We start from the raw sequence: 27,074 nt of genomic DNA, 5'->3' as shown, positions 1-27,074 counted from the left end.
ACCCCAGAGTTCCAGTCCAATCCAGGCCATCTAACTTATTAGCACTATAGCCTCAGACACAAGGACCTCGGTCCCTGTGTGCCTCAGTTTCCTCGGTGTGAACAATGGCGATAGCAATAGTGCTGCTCACAGGCGGTGGCTGTAGAGTGCTTGGCCCAGTGCCAGGCCACTCATGGCTGTGACTATGCACCAATTTAGTTGTTTGTTTGGATGCTCAGTTTGGAGGTGGGTGCTGGAAGCTGGGGGAATAGGGGAATAGAGTGAATAAAGCTCTGCCCCAGGGAGGTGCTGGCTCTTGGGTGCCCACTGGTCCCTGCTGCAGATTGGAGAAGGGTGTGGGGTGGAAAGAGGTCCAGAATTGGCACCCGAGAGATGGGCTTGGGTTCCTCAACCTTCTGGGCATTTCCTGCTCTGAAAAATGTGGTGGAGATGCTTGTTCTCCCGGCCTGCAGGAGAAATTGGGGCCTGAAAAGGTGTCGGGGCTAAGCATACTTTGAAAAGTCAATAGCCTGTGCGTTTCCTGAAAGCTGCTCTTTCTCTTGCTGGTAGATTTTGGGCCGGCTGAGTCCTGGGGCCTTGGGGGTGAACCTGGTGGTAGAGGAAAAAAAAAACAAAGTAAAGCACGTGATAAAGCAGGTAAGAGGTGGCTCCTGTGTGGGTGGTCCCCCCAAACATACACGCATCATCCCCATGTTAGGGAAAGGTTTCCTGACATGACAACTGGTTCCTCTCCACCAGCAGTCACAGAGGCAAATCCAGTCAAGGGTAGACATGGGGGTGGCATGAGGCTCCTCAGGCTTCCTGGCACATCTGACTCTCTCACCTGGTTGGAGAAGGAATGCTCATTTGTCCTTCAATGACAACAGCAACTATCCGTATGGTTTATTCAGTAGGTGCTTCATGCCAGGCTCATATTAATCTCCCACCAGCCCTGCAAAGCTGGGATAGGGAGACTTGGGGAGGCTGCAGGCTAGCCAATGTCACACAACTCCCAAGAGGATTTGAACTCAGGCTACCTCAGCGGGGCCACCATTTTACCAAAGGGGAGCCACGACCAGGGTGGAGGAGGGGTGGGCAGGGACTTGCCCAAGGTCACTGGACGCTAAGGGCAGGACTGGCATGGCAGGGTGGGGTACGGACCTGCAGGGGGACAGCCCTTTGTGCATCCGAGTCAGGGTGGTCCAGATGAACAGAGTGAGTGGGAGAAGAGAACTGCCATAAAAGAGTCCTTGGTATCCCCTTGTGGTGCCCGGCGCTGGCTGGTAGACCATGGGATTGGGGGTGGCTGTGCACATGGAAGAGCCTTGTTGGCATCAGCTGCTGGGGTCGCTTCTGTGCAGCCAGGCCTCTTGCCTGTGGAGCCACTCAGCAGCCTCTACCCCAGGAGGCCAGGCCCAGAGTCCTTACCTTCCTCCCACTCCATGGGCCCATGGCGGGCTGGCTGTGGGGCCGGCCCCATTGTGTCATGGGCCAGTGGGGCAGGAGCCCACTGCCTTCTGGGCAATCAAGGAGCTTTTTAAAAAGCCAGTCAGTCTTTCTTATTAAAAAATAAATTAATTAAATAAAGATGGGGATTGGCTGCAGATAGGGATTTATGTCTCCTTCTAGTCTTTTCCCTAAGCATTTATAAACTTTGTTTTGACAAGAACACCACAGAGGTTGATAATGTACCTTTTCCCACTTAGCATATGGCAAACACCATTTCATGCCACTGACACAGCTTCCTCCTTTATTGGCTCTGGTGGCTGTGTGACCCCATCCGCTCCATATGCTGCCACTGACCCAACCATCCCCTTGTGTATGATAAGCACTTAGCCTGTTCTTGATTTTTCACTCTTTATAAACAACTCTGATAAGCAAAATTTTTGAGGATCCATTATATCCTTTGGGATAAATTCCTAGGGGTCGGGCCTGTAGGTCAAAAGATGTGACATTCTGAGGGCTTTCGGTATGTTTTGGCTAGATTCACCTATAAGCATGAGTCCTGGAACAGGAGGAAGGGAAGACAGACCCGCAGTGCTGCTGTGTCTGGGGTCTGTGAGGATCTGGGAATGAGCCACCATCTCTGCATTTTCATCTACGATCACCCTCAACTACAAGAGTTCATTGTTTGGAAGTCTTATGAGCAAAAGCTCTGGGGGAGGGTCTGGTAGTAGATGTGGTGCTAAGATGCACCTGCAGTCTATGCCACCAAATATGTCAGAGACTGGATGCTTGATGCTCCCCTTCCCACCCACCACCCTTTCTCTCTCACATTCCCTCACTGCCCCACATTCAGGGACAGGGACAGTGTTCCCAATTGGGGTAAGGAATGAAGTGGTGAGGTTGATGCTTTGCCAACCAGAGCAGAGCTGTTTGGCTCTAGGGGCAACACATTTTTTTCTTTCCTGCTTTCAAGATGGTCTGAGAATGGATCCTCTAATGATTGCTCAGAGTTTACAGTTTGCTATCCCAAACTTATCCTTGCAACAGGATCAAAGATGTTCTCATTGCCCAAAGCATGGCCTCATCTGGTGCCATGTGGTAGAAGCCTGGCATCCCTGTGAATGATGGTGGTGGTGATGGTGATGGTGGTGAAGGTGATGATGATTGGTAATGATGGTGGTGAAGGTGATGATGATTAGTGGTGATGATGAAGGTGGTGGTGATTGGTAGTGATGGTGGTGAAGGTGATGATGATTGGTGGTGGTGATGAAGGTGGTGGTGATTGGTAGTGATGGTGGTGAAGGTGATGATGATGAAGGTGATGATGATTGGTGGTGATGGTGGTGAAGGTGATGATGCTGATGGAGATAGTGGTGATATTGATGGTGATGTTGATAATGGTGATTGTGGGGATGGTGATGATGGTGATGATGGTGGTGGTGGTGATGGGCAGACTACATGTTCACTGAGTTAGTGCTCTTGCACCCCTACAGGTGGAATGTATTGATGAGCATCATGCCAACAAGGCCCTGGAGGAGGTAATTCACTGGGTAGTTTCTCTCTAAAGGACATGAAGCAGAACACACAGAGATGGTCCCATCCTCTCCTGTGGGATGACTGGATAGAAGCCTTGGTGGAGGCATGGAGGGTCAGAACCAGTTCTTGCCCTATTCTATGAAGCCAGAATCCCCCAGGTCACAAAAGGAGTCTGTGCCCAAAACATTCATTCATAAATCAAGGTGCAGACAGCTTAGAATACAGGTTCTCAGAGATGATAAAGTTCCAATGCTGGCTGGATCCCCAGGCTAATCTACCACAAGCCATCTTTTAAAATATTGTTCCTTCAATTATAAAAATATTAGTCACAGCAGAAAATTTGGGAAGTACAGAATTGTCTACCAAAGAAAATGTACCTTCTTTTATATTCCTTCAATCTGCCAGTCAGAACCAACAAGAACATCCTGCTTTAGAGTAACAGCAATGCCAGCTGCGTGCACTTGGATTTGCTGGACAAAGGCTTGGAGTAGTTTTTCTTTGCTTCCTTCAAATCTCCCAGGAAGCAAACATGACCCTCCTATTTAATGGTTACTTGTTTGCCTTCTTCCCAGAATCCCCGGCTCCTGAGCTTTGCCCGCAAATGGCTGTCCGGTCCACAGTGCGACTGCTATACAGGGAGGGACCCAGGCTGCATCCTGACAAAGTGGAGAGACAGTGGGAGACTCTCCCCACTTATCACGGCTGTGTGCCTCCCTGTTCCCTTTCCCAGCCCACGAGGCGACGGGCTCTCGCAGCCAGCCTGCCCCCAGCAGTGACCGTGCCCCTGGCTCCCGGTGGCCTCTGCAGCCGTTGCTGCAGCCCGACTGTGTGCATCCTCCAAGCACCTCCAACCAGGAGCCGGGCCTGGGGCCTCAAGTGTGCGCACCCAGGAAGCCAGCTGGGCACAAGGGCACCTTCTCCAGATGCTCCTGACCATGATTTCTTTCCTCTGTGTCGGGCACTTTGCCTGCACCAGCTCCCGTTAGCCTTCTCGACTCCCCTGTGAGGCAGATACCACAGTCACTGCCATTTTCAGATGAGGCTAGAGGCTCAGAGAGGTTGAGAAGCCTCTGCTCAGTCACACAACACAGCTGGCACAGGCTGGAGAGATGGGCCCCCCGCCGGACTGTCTGGCTCTGAAGCACAAGGCTGCACGCCCTCCTCATGCTTACCCCACAGCCCTGTTCGAACAGGAGCTTGTGTTTGGGCTGGGAGGCCTGACCTAGAAGCACTAGCTGAGAAGCGGTGTTTCTGGAACATCTTCTACTTCCTCTGCTCTCTCCCCACAGCTGATGCCGCTGCTGAAGCTCCGGCACGCCCACATCTCCATATACCAGGAGCTGTTCATCATGTGGAACAGTGAGGTGGGTCAGAGCCCATGCCTTTGGGCTCGGCTGGCATTCAGTGCCCCCAGGACCAAGCGAGCTGAGCACAGGGCACCCCAGCGCTGTTAACCCCCTGAGCAGTTGTGACCGTGACTCTAAATGTGGCTGCCCCTGACTCAGCACTTCCTGGGGCCCCCGGGGGCTCTCTGGGGGTCATCTCACATGAGCCTCCAGTAGTCTCAGCCTAGGGGGGTTGGTGTACGACTTTAAAGAAGAAATAGAAGCTAAGAGAAAGATGTCCGTCCTGGTTACCCACCCAGCCCTTGGCGCAGCCAGGAGGAGAGGCCTGGCAGCCTGATGTCGGTGCCCTGTGCGTTCAGCCTCTGAGCTCATTCTGCAGCCCGAGGCTCAGGGAGTCTAGTCCGCCCTCTGAAGGTGGAGCTTTTGACTTTTGTAGAAGGAGCAGCCCTTAGGAAGCCAGTCCCCGCTTTTCCCCCTTACGTGCCATCAAATTGTCCTGGGTCCCTGGACCCCCGACTTCTGCAGCTCCCGTAGCTTATTAAGCTGCATGGTTATCCTCAGACCCCCGGGAGATCTGCAGGGTTGGAAGTACTATCCTCATTTCCCTGGGGCTCAGAGAGGTTAAGGAGCTCTCTAAGACCACACAGCCAGTGACAGCTGAGTGGGGAAAAATAACAAAACAAACAAATACAGCTAAGTGGTGGGATTCAAACCAGGATGTTGTAAAGCCCCCATGCCCTATGCTTCACCCCATAGGCTGTATGACTTGTCTTTACAGGGATCCAGAATGTAGCAAATTATTCCAAACGGGCCTGAGATGCAGGGGGAGGTCTAGCTGGGACAGTGCAGGCAGCCTAGAGGTGAAGAGAGGCGGCAGGGCTTCTTGGCCAGTGTTGGCCCATCATGGGAGCTCTACATTAGCATCCTTATCTGGGGTGCACAGCCAAGGGTTTGAGCAGGAGTGGAGGGTCCCCTCGTACACGTTCTCCCTCTTCAGCTGGACCCTAAGGAAAGCCGTAGGGAGGGGCCATCTCTGTGTGCACCCCGGGTATTTTTTGAGCACCCATAACACTCTCAAGGAGGCACAGAAAAGCCAAGAAGACATTTCACTGTGGAAGAAGCAGCAAGGTCCGCTGCGAGCCCTGAGTTGAGGCCCCTGACCTGGTCTCCTGGAATTCCATCCGGGGCCAGCGCCTCTGGGGGAGGAGACGGAACAACGCTGAGCCCTGAAGAATGAATAGTTACCCTGGGAAGCGACGGGGTCCCAGGCATGGTGGCCAGAAGCCCCGGAGGTCCAGGCTGCTCTCAGAAACGTCTGAGGGGCTTAGTGTAGACGGAGCTGGGGTGGAGGCAGAGGAGAGGACAGATGAGCCAGAGGCTGAGCACCTCAGGAGCCGCTCTTGAGGGGCACTCCTACCTCACCGCTGGCAGTGCTTCCAGAACCACCACAGAGGGTGGCCCAGTGGAGGGAAGCCCTGGACCAGGTAACCTGGGCTTCTGGGGGCCAGGACCGCGGCATCCGGCTAAGGCTTCATGTCCCCACCAGATCTGCTCTCTGTTCCTCTGCCTGGTGATGGACTATAACGATGGAAGCTTCCAGGAGATTATCCAGAAGAAGAGGGAGACAAGGACAATCATTGACTCTGAGGTAAGACAGGCTCTCTAGGACACCAGGCCTGGGGACCACCTGGGTCTTGTATGTCCCAGGCTCACTCGGGTGCCAGGGGGGCAGAGGGCAAGGTAGACGCTACTGGAGTCTGGCTTTATTTTTTCTTATATTTACCTGTGGAGGTGTGTGCATAGTATAAAGTGCACAAGACTTAAGTGCACTGCTTGGTGCACTGTACCTGGGCATACACTCATATAACCTCCTGCAGATCGAGATGCAGAACACTCCAGAGGTCCCTGTCCATGTCTGCGGTTGGGTTTCTGCCTCCAAAGGTCCTTCTACCTGCCCTGAAGTTCCCAGCACTGGACTCACACACATGTCATCATTTGTGTCGGATTTCGTGCACGAGTGTATCAGGAAATCATCCCTGCTGGGGCTACGTGCCGCTAGTCTGTGCACAGCCTAGTGCTGTGAGCGTGCAGCCTGTTTCCGGGGACTCATGAACAGGGTTGCCATGAACACTGCTGGGTGTGCGCATCCTTTCTGGATGCATCCCTAGGTGTGCAGTTGCTGGGTCATAGAGCTGGTGTATGTGTAGCTTTAGTAGATATTCCAATTTCCAGGATCATTTAGTTCACTTGGGGTTACTCCCAGCACAATTTGTAAGCATTCCAGTTCCTATTTCCTGGCCAACACTTCAGTCTTTCTCATTTTAATTAAAAATTGCATTTTAATTTGAGTTACTTTTTAAAATTTTTATTTATTTGAGAAAGACAGAGTGCGCGTGAGAAAGAGTGCAAGTGAGAAAGCACGAGCAGGGGGAGTAGCAGAGGGAGACAGAGAAGCAGGGAGCCTGATTCAGGGCTGGGTCCCAGGACCCCAGGATCATGACCTGAGCTGAAGGCAGATGGTTAACCAAGTAAGCCACGCAGGCGCCCCTTTCATTTGAATTAAATTCACCATTTAATGGTGCTTTTTAGCCATTTGGATTTTGTGTCTGTTCGAGTCTTGTGTGCATTTAAACATTGGGGTTGTCTTTTCTCACTGGTCTATAGGTTTTGTTCACATATTATGGATGCGGGCATCCAGACTGCCTTCTCCCAGACTGTGGTTTGACAGTTCATTTTTTTTTTGACAGTTCATTTTTTAAACCATATCTTGATGAAAAGAACTTCTTAATTATAACAAAGTCCGTTTAGCAATGCTTCTTTATTTGACAGCGCCTTTGACCTCATGTGAGAGCCTGTTCTATCCCAAGGTCATGAAGATATTTTCCTGTTGTCTTTTGACCTTGGTCATTTCTGCTTTCACGCTAGGCCTATGATCTACCTGCTTTTGCTCTTAGCACCCCTCTGCTGGGGTGGGGGTGGGTCTCTGTGCACCACCTTGCCCCCCTGAGGGCTTCTGAGGGGCATGCAGCTCCCCTCCCAGCGCGGACCTCAGGGTAGGCTCTCCCCTTAGTGGGGTTTCAAACTTTGTTAGTGGTAGAACCCTTACAAGCACAAAATGTTCTCAGAAACCCAGTAAGGAAGGCAAAGCTACTGTAATCAGGGGCGTGGGAGGACTAGTGGAAGGTGGAGTGGGAAGAAGCCTGGGGTCCTGTTCACTCAGCCCCTCTCTGACGTGCCTGGGTGGAATCTAGGGTTCCTAGGAACGTGGTTTGAAAATCACTGTGCTGGAAACTAGACGGATCTCATGTCTGACACAAAGTGTTTCCAGAACGTTCTTTGTCAGAGCTCTTCTCATTCTGATGACATAGAGAGGCAAGCCCAGAGTCAGCAATAAAGGCTTCGATTATCTCTGACACCCACAAGGCCCATTGGCCCCAAGGGGTGGGGCACAGGCTGGGGTGTCTCTGGCATGGAGACCAGGAGTGTGGGGTCTGGAAACTGGGGCATTGCCCTGGCTAAGATGACTGTACCGCCTGGAGAGCTGCGTACACTTTAGCCTGAAGGGAACCTGAAGTACAAATGTCTTGCACTGGCTCTGAGCTTTTCTGTAGCTGTGGACCTGTTTTAAGAAGTGAGGAGAGAATGTGCTGTGACCTTGCAGGCTGCTTTGAGGGGTCACTGTCCTGCTGCTGGGAGACCCCTCGCATCCTGGCATCTCTCACTTTTTCTGCAGTGGATGCAGAACATGTTGGGCCAGGTGTTGGACGCTCTGGAATACCTGCACCAGTTAGACATCGTCCACAGGTGACCGGGGGTGGGGTGAGCAGGCTGCTTTGGGACAGAGGGCACTGAGTCCTCTTGGTCGTCGGTACCCCCCGGGCAGGGCCGGGGGAGAGAGGTGTGGCTGGGGTCAGTGCAGCACCTTCGTAGAGCACCTCCCAGGCTTGAAGAGCATGCCACCCCCTCCACGTCACCTGCAGTGATTCACCAGCTCTGTCCAGTGTACACTGACCCGGGCAGGTGGGTTCTAAAGTGCAGGGAAAGCAGCCAGATAACAGCGCTCGGAGGAAGAGATTAGGCTGCGTGCTGTGGCCTCCGGTCTGAGCTTTAGACCCACCTGCAGCCCGGCTTCAGTCGCGCTCTGGCATCCATAGTCCAAAGGCGCTGGGAGTGGCTTTGGTTTGGGTGAGTATCAGACCTGCAGGAGGACAGAGAACCACGTGGACCATCCGGGCGAAGACAACGCTTCCAACTTAGTGTTAATGTCAGTAAACGATACAAAATGGTTGGGAACCTGGTCCCAACACAAATGCACCCCCAAGAGGTGGAAGGGAATGAAGGAGATGTTAATGGAGAAGCTGCAGGATTGGGTGTCTTCCTATTTGTAGTTGGCTTATTGTCTTGCCACTTAAAATAACCGAGTATATTTTATTTCTGTAGGAAACGCTATTTAAAAAGTGGGCTGCAAAGGGGGCGTTGTTGAGAGAGGAGCAGGGCTGGATGGGGTGGGGCACAGAGTGTGAGGATTGAGGGGTGCTGGCCCCCAGACCAAAGTCCTGCCTTTTGGTTTCAGGAATCTTAAGCCCTCCAACATAGTCCTTGTCAGCAGCAACCACTGCAAATTACAGGACCTGAGCTCCAACACAATGATGACAGACAAAGCCAAATGGAACATCCGCGCGGAGGAAGGTGGCCAGGGGTCCTCCCAGGCTGCTGGACAGCAGTGACTAGGGAACAGGGGGTGGGGAGTGGTCACCCGGGTGGGGTCAGTCACTCCTAGAGCCCAGAGGCAGTGACCCAAGCTGGAACAAGGCAACCTCAACCTCCACTTGCTCAGGAGGCCCCCACAGACCCCCATGGGCTTATGTGGGCTCCAAAGGGACCCCCTTTCCCAAGTTATAACTGAGCAGGGGGGTGGGTGCAAGTGGGGCTCAAGAGACACCCAGAAAATGTTAATCTTCATATGGAAGGAGAAGAACGGCCTCAGAAGGAGATGGGGGCTAGTGGGTGCCAGGCATTGGTAAGAGCCAGATTACCTTACTGAGTCCTAAAGGTCACCAAGGAGATGGTAGACGTGGGGCAAAGGGAGCTGGGCTTGAAGCCATACCAGCTGTCAGAAAGCAGAGAGTAACTGTCTTGAGAATTTCAGAGTCCCACGTGCACAGAATAAATGGACGGATGGATGCATGGACAGACAGACAGGTGGATGGATGGATGCACAGATGGACAGACAGGTGGACAGATGGGTGGGTGGATGGATGAATGCACAGATGGACAGACAGGTGGATGGGTGGATGGATGGATGCATGGACGGACAGACAGGTGGACGGATGGGTGGGTAGATGGATGGATGCACGGAGGGACAGATGGGTGGGTGGATGGGTATGTGGGCAGACCTCCTAGATGTGTGCGGGGGGCAGGGGTCCCTGGAATCCACCCCGTACTATTTGGCTGGGGAAGGAAGGTCCAGAGAGAGGGGGCTGCCTGAGGTCTGTCAGGCACTAACACTGATGGCCCCGCCCTTGTGGCTCGTTGTCTGGGGTTCAGGTTTAGGGACTAGGATGGGGCAGCTGGCATCTTGCCTCCGGGTTCTGGCCTTTGGAGGAGCAAGGTGTTTGAAGAGGGTAGAGGTTCCAGCCTCCCTGGCACATGCCCCTCTGGACCATGTCTGCGCCCTCCTGGGCCCATTGAAGAGTGCGTGCCCGCCCGGGCCAGCCTCACTGGCTGAAGACCTGGCCCTCTTCCTTTGACTCCATAGATAGCAGCTCCCTACTTCCCCTCGCTTGCTGAGCCACTCGCTCCCCCAGGGGCACGGGCTCACCCATCCGACACCTTCTTCTGCCCATAGACCCTTTCCAGAAGTCCTGGATGGCCCCCGAAGCCCTTGACTTCTCCTTCAGCCAGAAAGTTGATATCTGGTCCCTAGGCTGCATCATTCTTGACATGGCCAGCTGCTCCTTCATAGATGTGAGCTGCCTTCTGTCCCCCATGCACCCGGACTCCACACCCCACATCCCCAAAAGCCAGCCCTGCCTACTTTGCCTCAAAGGGGCTCACTCTCTCCACCTGCATCCTCCTGCCTTGCTCTATGCCTCCAAGGGGCTGTGAGGACCACCCCACCCCACCCCTGCACCATCCAGCTGCTGTGCAGACCCCCCCACCACATACAGCTGCTGTGCAGACCTCCTGCCCTATCCCGGCTGCTGTGTGGACCCCCTGGCCCCATCTCAGCTGCTGTGCAGACCTCCCCCCCATCCTGGCTGCTGTGTGGACAACCCCCTGTGCCCCGTCCCCACTGCTGGGGCACCCACACTCACCCTTGGCATGGTGATGACGTCCATGGTTGAGACATTTAGGCCCCAGGGCTAGCCCTTACGGGTGGGGGAGGAGGGGTCCATCCCTGTGCTCTCCCTACCTCCTTATGGGTGAGAAAGTGAGTTGAGGTGCACAGCGGCCCCGGCAGGAGGTAGGCCACAGGAAATTGCACCTCGGTGGGCCTGACCACACAGGGGCTGTTTATTGTCACCCAGGGACCCCAGGTGGCTGTGCAGCCTCCTGGCCCCAGCCTCCTGCCTCTGGCCGTCTTGCTGGCTCACCCTGGGGCACCATTGGGTTGGGCCAACGGGGCAGTGTTGTGTCTGTGCAGAGAGCAGAGGGCCTGCTTCTACGGAAGTCCATCAGGAGCCACCCGGACAGCCTGCAGGGCGTCCTGAAGACCATGGAGGAGAAGATGATCCCGGATGCGAAAACCTTCGGGTCACTTTTGCCTTTGATGCTGCAGATCAACCCCTCAGAGCGAATAACAATCAGGTGAGCTCAGGGGCCAGCGGTTCTCTCTGGCCATCTCTCCGGCGGAGTACCTGCCACCTGGCATTTTAACGCCACAAACACACCGGTTCATCCGTGGACTGCCGGCTTTTCCAAGCATGGGCATCCCGAACTGCAGCTGCGGGTGACCTGGCACGCACACCTTTGAGCCCTGAAGCCAACAGAACCGATGGCTCTCCGTCGGGTATGGAGACACGGCCCTGAGGGCCAGGAAGACGTTCTAATTGTATGTTATCCTAAAATGAGAAGCAAAGAAGGAACATACGACCATGAATCCAGCCTGGGTTGGATTCACCTTTATGCTAATAGAGTTGTACAATCTGATTTTTCAATATATTTTAGGGAGGAAGGGGCACACACGGGCAGAAGTGCAGGCGCCTCGGCCCTGCCCAACATCACCCCACCCCCGCCCTGGGGAGCAAGCCCGGGGCCCCTCCGGAGGTGGGGCTGCTGGGGTGCCAGCTGGGCGTGCTGGCAATGGTGGGAGAAAGGCTGCCTAGTGGAGGCCCAAACAGGAGGGTGACGGACCTGCATTGGCCAGCCTGCCTGCGAGGGGGCAGGGGCCCAGCAGAGCCCAGTGGCATGTCCCCTCCCCTCCAGGGAGGTGATCCACATCACCTTCGTGATCAGCAACTTCCAGTCTTCCAGCATAGCTGTGACCCTGCACCGGCAGGTGGTGCCCGCCTTCATCACTGACCTGCTGCTGGACAGCAACATCGCCAGCATTTTAGGTAATGGCGGGGATCCAACGGGGGAGGGTCTCAGCTCCAGGGGACGGTGCTTGCCCCCCAAACCCAGGCCCCTGGACTGCTCCTGACATGTGGCCAGGGGGTCAGAAGGCTTCCGAACTCCACTGAGGGTGCTGCCAGTGACCTGGCACCCTACTCGCTCACCACACAGTCCCATGTCTCCACTGAGTGCCCCCGCCGGGGGGTTCCTCACAGCTCCCAGCACCATGACCACACAACCGCCACTCCCCAGGTCTTGGGTCTCGGGGTGGGTCTAGAGGCCACCTTCAGGCCCGAGACCAGCTCCTTGCTCGCCCCTCCTCTCCGTCTGTGGCTCCCTGCCTGGCCACCTATGACAGGGGACCCTCCCCGCATCTGCCACCTCCGCCCCCACGTCTGGGGAGGGGATGCTCACAAGGCCCTAGCTTCTGTTTCGCTGGGTCTCATGGCCAGGGCTTTGGAGGCAGGCAGGCAGCTAGGCCAGTGGAAGCTCATCACCCATGAATGAGTGGCCTTGAATGAGTCATTTGCTCATGTGGAGGAAGGAGCACCACAGGGCCCATTTGTGGGATGCTCTGAGGTGCACGGTGCCCAGACAGGAGTGGAGCAGGGGTTCTAAGTGGGACGAGGAAGGGATCTCCAATGTGCACAGCTGGACACTGCAGCTTGTTTTGGGGGCTGGAGTCGTTTGTTATAAGTCAAAGGCCAAAGGCCCTGCAGGGAGGCTCAAGAGGAGCAGCAGAAAGAACCTGGGCTTAGGGGAGAGCTCTGGCCATCTTGAGCCTTGAGTGAGGCCCCACGATGGGCTTGGGTTTGACTCTGGACCAGCTGCTAGGCCTGCAAAGTGGGGGTGGTAAGAGCCCCACTCACGCCCTGTCACATAGATGTGTGAGCAGTGTGGTGCCTGCAGATAGGCGCCAGGTGCCCGGCCCTCAGGAGGGTCCCTGAGCCAGCCGGGCTCCTCCCATGCTGTCCTGTCTCCTGCAGAGGTGATGCAGAGCTTCTCCAGCAGACCCGAAGTCCAGCTCAGAGCCATGAAGAGGCTCCTAAGAATGCCTGAGAATCAGCTAGGTAGAGACCCCATGCGCCCACTTTCCCCAGCTGCTCCAGGGCACACCCTGCGGGATGGCCCTTCACACCAACCTCTCCTCCACCGCCTCCCACCCCCTCCCCTGGGCAGTGGCAGAGGAAGGTCCGCGAGACACACAGATGCCCACACTCAGGGCAGTTAGGGCCACGGGCTTGAGGCAGACCGGCTGGGTTCAGAGCAAGCACTTTCATGTTCCTGACCCTGCTTGTTCACCTGTAAGGGGGTGATGGGAAGCTCCACCTGAGAGAGCTGCTGGAAGATGCCCGTGGCAGACACATAGTGAATGCTCATCGAGCATGTTCTTTCCTCACCTACTCATCCGTCTGGGGGCCCGTGTGTGATGCCCTGGAGACGCCCGGCACTGTCAGGTTCCCTGGCCTGGTCCGTACACCCTTCCTGCCCACCCCACTCCCTAGGCCAAGGCTCACCTTGGTACCCCGCCCTGGCAGGCCTGCCGTGGCCCATGGAGGTGGTGGAGGTGCTGGTCACCATCATGAAGCAGCACGAGAGGATCCTCGACATACAGCTGTATGCCTGCTCCCTGCTGCTGCGCAGCCTGGGTCAAGGTGGGTGCCGAGCCGCGTGTTGACCCTGCATACTGTTCCCAACCCAGCTGCACAGTGCCACTTACTCACCAACTATGTGGGCTGGGTAGATGCCTGCCCCTTCTGTCCTTCACCCTGCCACATAGCAAGCCCTTCCAGGGACCTGCTCCAGAACAAGGCTGACCTTGGCTTCCTCCGTGCCAAGTGGGGGCCCTGCCCCCCCACCAGGGAGGGAGCACACCTACAGGTTACCTGCCCCAGGATCCCCAAGTTTGCGAGGTAACCTTCCCTTGGCCCGAGCAGCACTGGCGCAGGACCCGGCAGCCGAGGTGCTGAGCAACGGCTCCGTCATCTCCGTCCTTCTGAGCATCATGCAGAGCCACCCCAATTCAGAGCCGCTCCTTGTCATGGTCTACAGCCTGCTCACCATCATCTCCAGCCAGGGTGGGTGCGCCTGGCCATCCCCACTCAGCCAGGGCTAGGGCACAGTGGGGGGACTGTGCCTGCTCCCCAGATGGCACAGGTGCACTGCCTTTGGTGGGTCTGTTCCACATGCTTGCTCTTTTTTTTCTCTTGATGGAAGGCTTCCATGTGACGGTCAATTGTTTTCCACAAATGTGCAGACATCAACCAGGTGCCAGGGACCAGTGTGGGTTTCACACTGCCATCTCCCGCCTTGTTCATCTCCATTTCTCAGAGCACTGGGGCTCCTGAGGCCACTGGCCTGGCAGGCAGTGGGTCGTACACAGCTTACATTGCTCCCACCCAGCTCCCAGTGGGTCGTACACAGCTTACATTGCTCCCACCCAGCTCCTTGGGCCCAGGGACACTCACCTGGAGGCCCGTGGCCAGGGAGACACCAGCACTCTGCTCCTCCCCACACCTGACAGGAGCCCACTCTGGGGGCTAAGCAGGGGCACAATGAACTGGCATGTTAGAACAGCAGGTGTAAATGAGAGCCATCAGGCAGGAGGCCCAGGCCTGCTGTGTGTGGCCCCAGCCCCATGGAGGAATGGGCAATACTGGGACTGGTGACCCCAGGGACGGACCACATTGTCTGGCTTTGGGGCCCCACACTGGGTATGAGACCAGAGTGGACACCCAGACACGCAGGCTGCACGGGCCTGCTGTGAGCAAGGACAACAGAGGGAGGTGATGCACAGGGAAGGCTTCCTGGAGGAGGGGGTTCTCCATGAGCCTAATTACAGGGCTCGCCCACAGAATCAGCCTCAGAGAAGCTGCAGAAGGCTGGGCTGTTTGAGCATATCCTGGAGCACCTGAGCACCTTCCCCACGAACAGGGACGTGTGCATCAATGGCCTGAGCCTGCTCTGGGCCCTGCTGGTGGATGGTGAGGGGCCCTCCTCCTGCTCTCCTGCCTGGGGCTGCTGTCCTCGCCATTCCCTCATCACCTCTGAGACTTCAGGGCCTCCACGGCCGCCCCTTCCATGCTTCAGGACCAGGGCCCACAAAAGGCTCTTCTGCGAGCCTGGAAGCAGACGAACAGCAAGGAGGGGAGGAGGGTGGGCTGCAGCCAGTGGAGCAGGGCCTCCTGCCCTGGGGGGTCCCTCTACTGCCACCCATCCTGGGGTGGCCTGGGCAGCCCCTGGTCTCTGAAGGCAGCTGGGCATTAGCATCCCTCCCAGGCTGTGCTGCATCCTCCCCTCCAGGCCCCGTCTCCCCAGCAGCCAGCTGAGCGTTTCTCCTGGGAAAGGGAGCTCCAGCCACCAAGAGCCTAGGAAACCAGAGAGTGCTGCCCACACCCAGCAGGCACAGTTCCCAAGACCCTTCCGGCCAGTAGTCTTTCCCCTCCCCCACCAACTTTGACTCTTGTTCTTGGTGGGGGAAGGAGGGGTGTGGGGCCATGTATACAGCAGGCACTTGGCAGCTAGGTGTCCCCTCCTCTCTCCCGTCCTGGTTCCAGCTATCATTGTGGACAAGACCCCTTTGGAGAAAGCTCCAGCCCTCGTTGCTGAGATGCTGGCCACCTACCCCAAGGACGTGGAGATGGCGGAAGCAGGCTGTGCAGTCTTCTGGCTGCTGTCCCTGCTAGGTGAGCAGCTGGGCTGAGAAGCGGGGCCCACCCACAAGGCCGTGACGCCTGAACGAGGCCCCCTGCAGGTTGCATAGAGGAGCACCAGTTTGAAGACGTGGTGGCACTGTTCCTGCAAAGCATCCAGCTGTGCCAGGACAGAGTCCCACTGGTAAACAACGCCTACCGGGGGCTGGCCAGACTTGCAAAGATGTCAGGTGAGCCTGGTTGTGGACGGGGTACCACTAGGAGCTAGGGGCAGAGCTTGACAAAGTATGTCCAACCAACCCCAAAGCAAACACATATGTGAAAAATCAAGAAAAACAACAATCTGTAGTCCCTTCATCCAGAAGTTGCCATGGAGACTCGTCATATACTTTTTTCTTAATGCTCTACTGATAGTCTTTCCCTGTTCATGAATACATATTTGGTCTGCGCAGGTAATCCTGTAAGTTTAGCTTATCAAACACCCCAAGAGACAGGTCCCACCTCCTTAACAGCTGGTTACTTGGTGCACAGCGCCTGGCACTGTGACTGCTTCATGGCACCACAACCCCTCAGAGACATTTGGGGCCTGGGCACTGGGCAGGGTTGCCAGCTGGTGTGTGAGGGGTGCTTCAGTCCCCCCAAGGTCCAGGACAGGTGTGCAGGGTGGGCCAGGCCAGGCTGGGGGCCAAGGGCCAGCCAGGCCTCTGTCCACTTCTCAACCTGAAGCTGTCTGGGCCCTAGGAAGGGAGCACAGCCACCCTCACTCCTGGGAGGGAGGTTCCAAGGAACTCCGGCAGGGTCTTCCTTCCTGGTTAGACACCCAGGGCTCCAGACCCATTCCCCAGCCTGAGGTCCTACCAATGCAGGTGTGTATCAGCTACTGAGGTCCTGAGGGCAAAAGGAACCTGGCTTAGCAATGGAGGAGGGGTGGTCAAGCCTGGGACCAGTCTGGGAAAGAATGGGCTTTGCCCCCTATTGGCTGGGACACTCAAGTTGTCCCACTTGAGCATCAGATCCCCAGGCCTCCAGCCCTCAGGAATTGGTCTAACCCTAACAGGGTGTACGTGCAGCTTTGGGGCTCCCCTGGCACCCACCCTCTAGGCACTCTCTGCAATGCGTCCCAGCACTTCTTGTGCCCACGGGCTGGGACCACCCCTCTGGCAGGAGCCTTTTGCTGGGAGAGGGAGGTGGGGACATGCTGGCCTCAGATGTCCCTAGGGGACAGGAAACTGTGGCCTCCCCTGCCAGTGGCTGAGGTCCCTGCTATCCTAAGCGTGTTGGGTTTTCTCAATGACCCTGAAAACTCACTACCACCGTCACCCCACTTCCCTCCAGAGCTGGCAGCCTTGCACGTGGTAGCAGCAGAGGGCAGTAGCGGCCTCAACCTCATCAAGGAGACCTATGAGCTCCACAAGGATGACCCCGAGGTGGTAGAGAATGTGTGCATGCTGCTGGCCCACCTGGCTTCCTACAGTGAGAACCCCCTCTCCCCACCACCCCTCCCAGCTCTAACCGAACTGCAACATCCTGTCAAGAGAACTCACTAGGCACCAGGCACCGTGCCCACCCGCTCCTGAGCCCCCGAGACAGAGTGTGGGGCACACCGAGCCTGAGCCGGATAGGCCCAGCCTTGTCACACTGGCCTCCTCAAAGTGCCCCGGCTGGGGTTGGGGGTATCAGGTTGGCTGTGCCCTGACCTAAGGGCCCTCTGCTCTGCCCACAGAGGAGATCCTGCCTGAGCTGGTGTCCAATGGGATCCAGCCCCTGGTCCAGGCGATCAAGGAGCGCTTCACCTCCAGCCTGGTGAGTATCAGCAGGGACCCACAAGCCAGGGCTCCCACCTGCCCCTCAGCCAGATCCCAGGGGCACTGAATCCAGTGGCTCAGAATGAGAGATTTTGTGTAGCACAGACTCAAATCTGTATATGTGGTTTTTGATGACTCCTTCCCTAGTAGTGAGTCCATGTCTCTGACTCTGCCCAAATGCCCCAAACCTAAAGGGTGGAGACTTTCAGACCTCTCCACTGAAAGGCAGATCATCACAAAAATACCTACTCCTAGGCCCCCAGAGTGTCCACAGCAACAGTGCCTGCTGGTTGTCTCTTCCCAGGAGCTGGTTTCATACGCAGAGACGGTGCTCCTCAGCCTAGAGGCCAACACGCCACCAGGCTCCGCGGGAGGAGAGTCAGGCCTGCCGTGAGGCGGCAGGCCCCCCGAAGCCTCCCACCCCCTGCCCCTTCTCTCCTGTCCTTTCTTTCCTTGTACATCCCTGGAGCTGCCCAGTGAATGGTTTTCCTTAGGGTTGGGGGGGCAACGTCACTTGACTTTTCTTGGGGATGAGGCCCAAGGCTGGAGCCTGGTGGGGCTCTGCGGGCTCGGATTGGCAGGCGCCACACAGGCCTTGGCCCTGGCCCGCTCAGGGAGGCAGCTGGACACAGTGGGCCTTTGGGGCCATCCTAAATGAGGGAAACAGTAACCTCCACAAACTTCACCTCCAGTAAAAACCTGCATTTATGTTAAATGTCCTCAGTGGGGTTGGGCCTTCGTTGTGCAGCGGTCAGGTGGCCCAGGGTTTCATGCACCAAGTGCGACTCGTAGCCCCCCGATTGTTCTCAGAAAGACCAGCACACCTGGGGTCAAACCCATGGGATGCTCCAGCCCAACAGCTGGGGGTCGGATCGACACGTCCATCTTAGAGGGGGAGAGGCGCCACCTCTGGGAGTGACTGCTGTCACTGAGCATAGACAGCCTGAGCCTCGCCGCCACACTGTGGGCCCTGCCCTTCTGTTTAAACTTGGTAGGTCTACACATGGGCGGGTGGGGGGGGGTGCACGGGGGTGAGAAGGGGATGGCGCTCTTGGAAAATCTCCCTAAGTCCAAAGGCAGCCATAGCCGACTCCGAGACAGGGCCAGGTCCAGGAGTCCAGCAGAGTTCTTTACGTGATCGGACTCAGAGGGAAGAGGGGCCTCCTCCGAGGAAGGCGCTGCAAACCCAGGAGTGGGTACTTCCCACCCCTGGGACCAGGCAAGTCCCTGGCAAGGCTGCTGCCACACTGCAGTGGCAGCAGGTACCTCCCTCCATCAGTCCCCACCAGCCACCTCTGGCTATGCCCAGGACAGACGCTCCTGCCCATGCTGCCCACCCTAAGTCCCGGACTACACGCCCTGCCACCAGGACAGTGAACGTGTTTCGACACAGCTGCTGCTCTGGGGAGACCCGAGCTGTCCCATGCTTGGTCACAAGCGCCTGTGGACGGAGACACTGCTGCTGTCTGGAGTGGGGGCTGTGGGGTGCCTGTCCTGGGCCGTGCTCTCCCACTCCTTCTTCACCAGGATGTACAGTCTCATTGCTGCCTGGGCATCCTGAATCTAGGGGACACAGAACATTACTGTGACTGTCCGAGCAGGTGACACGCACGGCTACAGACCACCCAACCCCACAACTGCCAGGCCCGAGGACCAGACACACACACGAAAAAGCCAAGCCAGGCAGCAGTTTAGGGACTCGATCTTGGCCAGGCTTTGGTGACCCTGGTGCCTCACTTATGGGGGAAAAAAGGAACCCAAGGAAGGGCAAGGACAGACACACGGACACGTAGGCGGGAGGACATCTCTGAGTGTGATGCCATGATGTGGGGGCTGGATTCCAGGGGCCAGCAGCCTGGCACCAGCACTCCTTAGCCCCCACACTGCAGCCTGTCACCAGGCCCAGGGACTAGCTGGGGCCATGTCACCCTAAAAGACCTTCAACCTAGGTGGGGGACTTTTTCTCCAAAAAGCTGCAATGATGGTACTTTTTTGTGTTCAAATGTTAATTAGCTAAACGTAAACAAACATTCAGAATTTAGGAACGCTCTGTGAGCCACTTTTAGGGACCAGAGGCCTCCTACAACTAAGTTATCCAGGTCCCTGACAGGGCACCTTGGCTGTATGGTCAGGGATGGCCCCTGATCCTGAGGACAGTCTCCCCAGGTCACACTTACCGAACAGTGCTCTGCCTGCTGCACCTGGATCCCCAGGATTCTCTCTGCAAGCAGCTTCAGAGATGGCCGCCCACTCTGCCAGGGGAGAGGGGAAAGCACACAGCCACACTGGGGTGCAGGCCTTTGCGGGCTCTGCCCTAGGGCTGCTGGGCACTGCACTGGGCAGGGAGTTAGGGGAGTCACCTACTGAGCCCCAACCCAGTGCCCCTCGATGTGCCTTCACCAGAGGTGCCGTGGCCTCCAGGGCTGGTGACACCTGCAGTCAGCCCGGAGAGGAGGACCCAGGCGGAGTCTGCATCTCTCTTCTAGCCTCAGGCCTCCTGCTACAGCAGATCTGAGGGCGGCAGCTCCCCTGAAATGGTGGGGGTCTTCTTGTAGAGATTGGGGCTGGAAGAATCTGCTCCTGCTCACATGGACCTCTGGGGGCAGCCCTCAGCAGAACTCTATACTTTTTTTCCTTTTAACCTTTGAGTTTCAAAACTTAAGACAACCCCAAACCAAAACCAGAACCATTACACAAACCAGGAGAACAACTGTGACGTATAGAGCCCCACTCATTGTAAGTACCTTCACTTGACTCTTGAAAGGTTTGTATTTCTGTGTGTCCCGAATCTTCTTTTTTGGGTGATCAAGAAACAGTACCTGGAAGAAGAGAAGAAGGATGGTCACTGTTGTTTGAGCGCGGTGGCGGGGCTCCCTCCTGTCAAGGTGCCTCTCAAGGGACCCTGATGCAAAACACACTCAGGTAAAAGGGGACTGATATGAACTCAGACTTGTGATAGAAAGCTATCACGCTGTCTGAAGACCATGCCCAACCCTAGAACCCCATTAATAAAGCCTCAGTCTCAAAGCCAGGGAAACAGGAGACCAGTAGCCACCACTTGACCAGCGAGCACAGTGTTCTTGCATTGTCAGCGGGTGTCACACAGGCAGGATGTCGGGGGGATAACAGATTGTAGCAGCTCATCCTACGACCTCAGGAGAAGGCTGGACACAAGTGCGCCCACGTCACCAGAGATGGGGCAGGCGCAAAGGGGCTGCAGGACCAGTAGGGAGGTGGCCACTAAGGGTCTGTAGCACCGCATTGCAGTGGGCAGAGGACCTGCCAGCAGTTTCAATACTTCAAAATTTCAAAAGGCAACACAGGCTGACATTCCAGGGTGCCTGAAATGTCTGAGAACTCCAGGGTTCCATGGAAACGCCATGCCCAGAAAGGGCAGCCTCCCACTCTGCCTGCCCTGCTGCTTTCATCTAAGGTGGCTCAGTTCCTCCCATAGCAGAGACCCTCAAGGAGCAGAGGCTGGACGTCACAGCCTCTGGGGCACCAGAAGTGGCCCCTTCTGGGGAGATAAGAGGAGCCCCAGACGGCCCAGTGGCTGTGGGGGGAGTGGCCCTAGGGGACGCTTCCCCACAGACGGCGCTCTGACCTCTGTGGAGTCCCAGGCCTGGCCAGTTGGGTGGAAGCTGCAGAGGCAGCAGCCTGGCTCCCCTCCATGTAATGTGCTTGAGCAGTGGGCATGTCGCATAACCCACAGCACCTTGCTTCCAGCGCCTACAACAGGAGCATGAAGGCCTCAGACGCCTTTTAAAGAACTGAAAAATGCCTAGCACTACTCCCAGGACAGGGGAAGAACTTGCTAAGTTGCACCTGGTACTGTGACTATGGCCTACAAGCCCCTCCACGGCATGAGGCGTGCACACAGCAGGCAGCAGTACCTTCAGGTCGTTATGCAGCGCATGTCCGACCAGAATGCGGCCCTTCAGCATGTCTGCCACCTCCTTCTGAACGACTTCGAATTTTTCTCCTGACAAGCAGAACGAAGAAGTGGTTTTTAGCAACGTGGACGAGGGTGGGCTTTCAGAAGCACTCAGGGCCACCCAACAATAATTTTAACTGTTGAATCTTGTAAGAATCAGGCTGGGATTTCAAGCTTTCCAACTGGAAATAAAAACAAAAATGGTCCTTTACCACGGATGGTGAGGAGTGCTGCTCCAGACACTCAGCCCCACAGGGAGCAGCGTGCCTGCTCTCCTAGCAGATGCCCTTGGGGTCACCCCGCCCCCTCCTCCAAGGGAAGGGTCGGGTCACCCCGTGACCCCGCCTGTCCCCAACAGAGGAGATGAGATCGGGGCAGCCCACCTTGAGCAGGACCTGTCAGGGCCTGGAGCTGAGGGGCTGGTCAGGCTGCAGCACCACTTGTTGGTTGGATGTACAGAGGGGACCTGAGAGCTGCAGAAAGGAGACTGCATGGGGCAGAAGGGACAGTGACCTCGATCCTGAAAGCTTCCAGGACCTCTCCAGGTCCCTAACCTCGGAGTCACCCTGGGGGCCTTTCTGTTCTTCCTCCCCCACACCCAATCCATCAGAAAACCTACAGACTCTGCCTTCAGGGTGCATCTGGGTTCGGGCCGCCCCCCCACCAGGTCACCACTAGCACATGCCTCCTCTTCCTATTTCCACCCTCATGGGCCTAGGAGTCTATTTTCGACACCACAGCCAGAAGGAACTGCTAGAAGCTGAGCTGGGCCTCTCACTGCTCAGACCTTTGCATGGCTTCCAAAAATCCTCACAAAGACGAGACCCTGTAGGGTCTACCTGCTCTCCTGCCCCCCTCACCAGCATATACTCTCTGGGTGACACAGAGGCAGGGACACAAATGTGCCCAAGAGCCATCTGAAAATGGGTCACCCCTCGGGACTCTTGCTGTGGCGAATGCTCCCAAAAGAAAGGGGACATAGAGAAAAAGAGGGGGTACCTGGCTGGCTTGGTCGCTGGAGTGTGCAACTCGATCTTGGGTTCGTGAGTTTAAGCCCCACACTAAGTAAAGAGGTTACTTAACAAAATAAAAAGGGAGAAGGGAGGGCAGCCCGGGTGGCCCAGTGGTTTAGCGCCTGCCATCGGCCCAGGGTGTGATCCTGGAGATCCAGGGTTGAGTCCCACGTTCGGCCCCCTGCATGGAGCCTGCCCCTCTCTCTGCCTGTGTCTCTGCCTCTCTCTCTCTCTCATGAATAAATAAATAAAATCTTAAAAAAAAAAAAGGGAGAAGGGACTCAGGCATTGCTTCTCCTCTGTGCTCATGAGCTGGGAGGACCCACCCTGCTTGAGGTTTTCTGGCCGGATCCCGCTGACCGCTGTCCTGTAGTCCGTCACTGGCTGGGTGGGCTTGACGTACTTGTCATAAACACACTTCCCATATTGGTTCACAATAGACACTCGGGCAGCGACGCTCTCTTCCCCCTTGGGGCCCGCGCCCACCATCTCACAGTCCATGGCTAAGGCTCTCGTCAGGCTGAAAGGAACCAAAGATTCCAGTTTAACCAACACGGCAGGACCCAGCAATCGGCACCTAAAGTTCTCCGCCCCTCACCACTGCTCGAGGGACCAGCTCTCTGCGCTCAACGCTCCTCGCAGGACAGGGTGGCGCCTGCCTGATTCAAGTCGGGGAGGACAGAGCTCCTTCCCCAAACCCTTGCCCTTTTGGGCTCAGTGCTGCCAGGGGCCCCGGCCCTGTGTGCATACCCGCCGAAGGCCTGCTCCTTCACCAGCGTGATGCTGCTCTCGCTCTGCCCCAGCTGCTGTCTTGCTATCCTGGCTGCTTCTGGGCCCATGGCTGCTTCAATATCCGCGGGGTCAACATCATCAAACCAGAGGTCTTCTCTAAAAGGCAGAGAACAGGGACGTCTGGGTGGCTCAGTGGTTAAGCGTCTGCCTTTAGCTCAGGGCGTGATCCTGGAGTCCTGGGATGGAGTCCCACATCAAGCTCCCTGCAATGGAGCCTGCTTCTCCCTTTGCCTATGTCTCTGCCTCTTTCTGTGTCTCTCATGAATAAATTAATAAACTCTTTTAAAAATAAATAAATAAATAAAAAGGCAGAGAACAGGCCAGGCACGCTGGTCAGTGGAGGTGCTGGTACAGCTGGGGGTGGGGGGGGGGGGCACCCAACCCAGCTACTCCTGCTGTTTGCCCAGCATGGCACCCTGCTTTTCTTTTTAGTTACAGGATGAGCTCATTATCCAGAAATTAAGAACTACAAGTAAACAAAAAGGACGTCAATTACAAACATACAACCCAGGTATAATGAGTACTAACTTTTTTCCCCCCATGTCGAGGAAGTAGTAGGTTCATCATGGAACATTTAGTAAGGAACATTTCCAAGGAGTAGGAAATGGAAACCCAGACATCCCTGCCCAGCTCCCCCCACTTCGCCCACCAGCAACCTCTAGTGTCGTCACATCGAGGCCTCAAGGCTAGATTGCACACGCAAGGGTGACCATTCCCACCTGGGAAACTCGGTCTCTCGGGCTCAGCTAAATGCCTTTTCCTTATTAGAAATCTCTTCCTGACCCCACCTCTGGCCACGTTGCTCTGGCCCTTTGCTCCCAGAAGCTTCTCCCTCCTTGAGTTTATCCTGACCACACTTACAGAATCACTGGAGTAATTTCAGTTTGGTGGTCTCTCCTGCTTGACTGTCAGCGGCAAGGGGGAGGGCCCTGTCGCACCTGCTCCATTTCCAGGTATCCCTGGCTCAGTGACACATGGCCGGCACTCAAACCCCTCCTTCCTGGAACCTTCAGCAACCCAGGCGACTCACCACCAGCCTGACTTACAACCATGCCACTTCCAGCCAAGCCACGCAGAGGCAGCCACTGGCTCTTGGTCTGCCTGCCCCACGTGAGTGATCCACACAGGGTCTACTGAGTAACCACCAGGTGCTGAGCCAACACATTGCATCTCATACCCGTCCCCCACCCCCAGTATCACAGATGACCATACTGAGGTCATGGGATGTCAGGAGCTTACACCAGAGCATCTGACTTGCAAGACGCAGAAATTGGTTTGAAACTCAGGTCTTTCTGGCTGTGGCATTCATTCATCCCACATATCTTTACTGGAGGCCTACTAAGGGCCAAGCTGCTCTAGGCCCTGGAGATTCAACAGTTATCAAGCAGGGCCTTTCCTCACTATGGCTTTATCCTAGGGGAAATGAGTGATAAGCCAAGAAATAGCAGTGGGGTAAGGTGATGGAGGGAGTGCAGAAGCCACCAGCCTAGGCCTCCCTGAGGACACAGGCCCCCCCTCTGCAGCACAGGGGGGTGGAGGTGACCAGCTGGGTCACCAGAGTTTGGCCCAGGCAGACGCCACCTGTACTTACTTGGTGGGCAGGGCCGGGGTCAAGGCCACAGGCACCTCCTTAGCTTTCCATTTCCACTTTCCACACTTGATGTCTCCTCCTCTTGGAGAAATGTCACTGTTTGTCCTTTTCTTGGCTCCTTTCTCACTGTGCTCTGCTCTGCTGGCCTTTGTGGGAGGTGCTGGCACCTTCCTTTTCCCTGGAGATCCTGAAGCAAGAGAGTCACTGCCAGTGGCCCCTGGGTCTGTGGTCTTCATCTCCACCTTACTTCTCTGTGCTTTATCTAGGATCGCTTTTCTCTTTTGTTGGGTAATCCCAGGCTGCTTTTTGGAATCTGCCTGAGAGACGAGAGGCTTTTCCAGGGCTTGTGTTTTTTGTTTCAGGAGCTAATAGGACCAAAAATAAAATACAGGACACATTTAGATTTGGAAATCACAAACAAGAGATTGAAAAGCCTTACGTGTGTACATACACTCGTATGCATCAGTCACATCTACGTATGGCTGCTTCCACCATCACTGAGATGCAGTTCCAAAGGGTCTGGGAAAAGCCCCTTATCACTCCCATCTGAAGTTACACACGGTGAAAGTTTCCTGGCTTATCTGACTCCAGTGCATGATTTGAAATCTGCTTCCTCGTTCCTACATTTCAAACTGTGTCTGCATCTTAAGTACCTATTGAAGGAACAGAGACTTCAGTCTGAGCCCAAGGGGACGACAAGCAACCTGTTTACAGTTACTTCTCCCACAGACCGGGCCAACCAGCTGCAGTATGGAAACCACTTCCTTAACAGGATCTCTTGGTTTGCTCTCGCCAATGGGGTCTCAGGAAGGGGAAGGGGCGTATGTTCCACAGAGAGTGTCTGTCAAACTGGGGGAGGCTGACGAGTGGCCAGCGGCCTTACTGCTGCTGTTGTGCAAGGAGGGCTCTCGGGGTTCTTCCAGCCCAACCTCCCGGCGGTGTTCCTGTCCCCAGCACGGCTGTTCTCAACCACAGCGACGCTGGTCACGTGGCAGTGCGCTGGGGCACGATGACCTGGGTGCCTACTCACTTCTACACATGTTTAGGAACGGAGGATTTACTTTCTTATAGGAAGTAGAGAAGATACGATGTTTCCCCCAAAACCACCATCCTTCCCCCTCATTCAATCTTGCTTTACTTTCTCTGCAGAAAGAGAAAGGCAGAGTCACACCCCAGGAAATTGCACAGAACCCGGGGGGTTTCCTGAAGGAAGCTCATTAGTCCTGTCCCCCGAGGCAGGCGGTCGGGGCCTCCCATCCCAAGACACCGGCCGTGGAGGAGGCTCCAGAAGCCCGGAGGCTGTAGAACAGAGTCCAGGAACCCGTGGAAGGCTCTGCAGGTCACCAGTAGCGAAGCACACACGACGCCGAAGTGTGAATCTGCACCCCGGCGCCCCGTTTTCACTAGCCCTGTGATGATTCGATCCCTTAAGCTCCGGGCCTGTTTCCTCAGCAGCTAACTCCAAGGGCGGCCTAGCGAATTTATGACTGAACTACAAGGAACAGCACGCGGCGGAAAGGAACATCCACGGGGGAGCTGGGCCTGGATGCCCAGAGGCGGCAGGCTCGCGGGAAACGGGCACGTGCAGGGGCGAGGCCGCGGGTCCGGGCCGTGCGAGGGCTGGGGGCTGGGGCCTGGGGGCACCCTCGGTACCGCGGGGATCCCGCCCGCCCGCCCGGCCGGGGCCCCACGTCGCCCTGCCCTGCCCTGCCCTCCCTGCCTGCCCTGCGCCCTCCGCCCTCCGCCCGCGGGGCCGCCCAGTCGCACCTCCTGCAGCGCCCTCCAGTTTCGGGAGAAGTCCTCCGGCGCCTCTGGAGGCCGCCCCGCGACGACCCTGCGGCCGCCTCCCGCCCCCTCGCTCGCTGCTCGCCGTTTGCTCTTCCAGAGTCTCTTCTTCCTGCTTTTCTTCCGAGGCAGCTTCAGGCCGAGGCCCGGCTCAGCCTGGGGGTCGCCCGGGGCGCGCCTGGAGGTCAGCGCCTTGGCCATGCCGGGGGCGGGGGGGGGGGGCCGGGGCCTCTCCGCCCGGGCCCGGAGCCGGGCTCTGCCCGCCGAGCGCAGGCCCGCGCCCCCGGCTCCCCGCACGCCGCCGACGCCGGCCTCCCGCACCCCGGAAGCGACCCCGCGCGCCGCGGCTCGTGCGCCCCGGGCCCCGGAAGCGCTCGTCTCTCCCCGACCCGCTGGAAACCCGGCCTCCGCCCCTGGTTCCGCAGGGCCCGGGGCGGGGCGGGGCCTCTCCGCCCTCCTGGGAGAAGGCCCACCGCCCCAGCGAGCGGCGTCCAGGCTCCACGACCGAGGGCAGGGCTCGGGGTGGCCGAGGACCTTACCGAGAGCCGGGACGGGGATGAGAAACGAGGGCGCCGGAAAGGAACTGGGGGGCCGCCGTCGGTGTAGCGCCGCGACTGGGCGGCCGAGCGCGGGGAGG

At 56.7% G+C, this 27,074-nt stretch overlaps 2 protein-coding genes and 1 long non-coding RNA gene across 4 annotated transcripts in view; 2 read left to right on the top strand and 1 right to left on the bottom strand.

Moving 5' to 3' along the window:
- The window catches only part of STKLD1 (serine/threonine kinase like domain containing 1), a 19,343-nt gene extending 1,306 nt beyond the window's left edge, over positions 1-18,037 (top strand). The window contains exons 2-20 of the mRNA XM_077851332.1: positions 550-636; positions 2,919-2,963; positions 4,251-4,325; positions 5,854-5,955; positions 8,041-8,111; positions 8,881-8,996; positions 10,156-10,274; positions 10,954-11,117; positions 11,478-11,576; positions 11,736-11,866; positions 12,851-12,934; positions 13,370-13,519; positions 13,802-13,942; positions 14,720-14,848; positions 15,422-15,550; positions 15,619-15,747; positions 16,853-16,990; positions 17,241-17,320; positions 17,627-18,037. Coding sequence (XP_077707458.1) covers positions 550-636; positions 2,919-2,963; positions 4,251-4,325; positions 5,854-5,955; positions 8,041-8,111; positions 8,881-8,996; positions 10,156-10,274; positions 10,954-11,117; positions 11,478-11,576; positions 11,736-11,866; positions 12,851-12,934; positions 13,370-13,519; positions 13,802-13,942; positions 14,720-14,848; positions 15,422-15,550; positions 15,619-15,747; positions 16,853-16,990; positions 17,241-17,320; positions 17,627-17,716 — 2,079 coding nt within the window. The 3' untranslated portion in view covers positions 17,717-18,037. The remainder of the gene's footprint in view (positions 1-549; positions 637-2,918; positions 2,964-4,250; positions 4,326-5,853; positions 5,956-8,040; positions 8,112-8,880; positions 8,997-10,155; positions 10,275-10,953; positions 11,118-11,477; positions 11,577-11,735; positions 11,867-12,850; positions 12,935-13,369; positions 13,520-13,801; positions 13,943-14,719; positions 14,849-15,421; positions 15,551-15,618; positions 15,748-16,852; positions 16,991-17,240; positions 17,321-17,626) is intronic.
- Positions 18,010-27,074, bottom strand: REXO4 (RNA exonuclease 4). Of its 2 annotated transcripts, none has more exons than XM_077851334.1 (8): positions 26,420-27,074; positions 24,653-25,017; positions 23,020-23,157; positions 22,596-22,789; positions 21,216-21,304; positions 20,067-20,141; positions 19,500-19,574; positions 18,010-18,885 (listed from the first exon to the last, which is right to left on the bottom strand). In XM_077851334.1, the coding sequence occupies exons 1-8, from the start codon at positions 26,636-26,638 to the stop codon at positions 18,754-18,756; spliced, it is 1,287 nt and encodes a 428-aa protein (XP_077707460.1). In that variant the 5' UTR covers positions 26,639-27,074; the 3' UTR covers positions 18,010-18,753. The 2 variants fall into 2 exon arrangements, with proteins under 2 accessions (XP_077707460.1, XP_077707461.1); XM_077851335.1 differs by lacking the exon at positions 26,420-27,074 and adding an exon at positions 25,104-25,220.
- LOC144285783 (uncharacterized) lies at positions 18,342-21,949 on the top strand. Its single transcript, XR_013354011.1, has 2 exons — positions 18,342-20,244; positions 21,049-21,949. It is a non-coding gene; the product is annotated as an uncharacterized LOC144285783 (long non-coding RNA).

This window comes from Canis aureus, chromosome 16 (assembly GCF_053574225.1).
Source record: "Canis aureus isolate CA01 chromosome 16, VMU_Caureus_v.1.0, whole genome shotgun sequence".
Taxonomy (NCBI): Eukaryota; Metazoa; Chordata; class Mammalia; order Carnivora; family Canidae; genus Canis; species Canis aureus.
This window is presented reverse-complemented; position numbering and strand designations above follow the sequence as displayed.

Excerpts from the sequence above, each read along its gene's own strand:
- REXO4 (XM_077851334.1), bottom strand. The coding sequence starts at position 26,638 with ATGGCCAAGGCGCTGACCTCCAGGCGCGCCCCGGGCGACCCCCAGGCT. Across the intron at positions 25,018-26,419 it reads ACTGGAGGGCGCTGCAGGAG|CTCCTGAAACAAAAAACACA; the intron begins GTGCGACTGGGC and ends TGGTCCTATTAG. Across the intron at positions 19,575-20,066 it reads CTTTCAAGAGTCAAGTGAAG|AGTGGGCGGCCATCTCTGAA; the intron begins GTACTTACAATG and ends CTCCCCTGGCAG.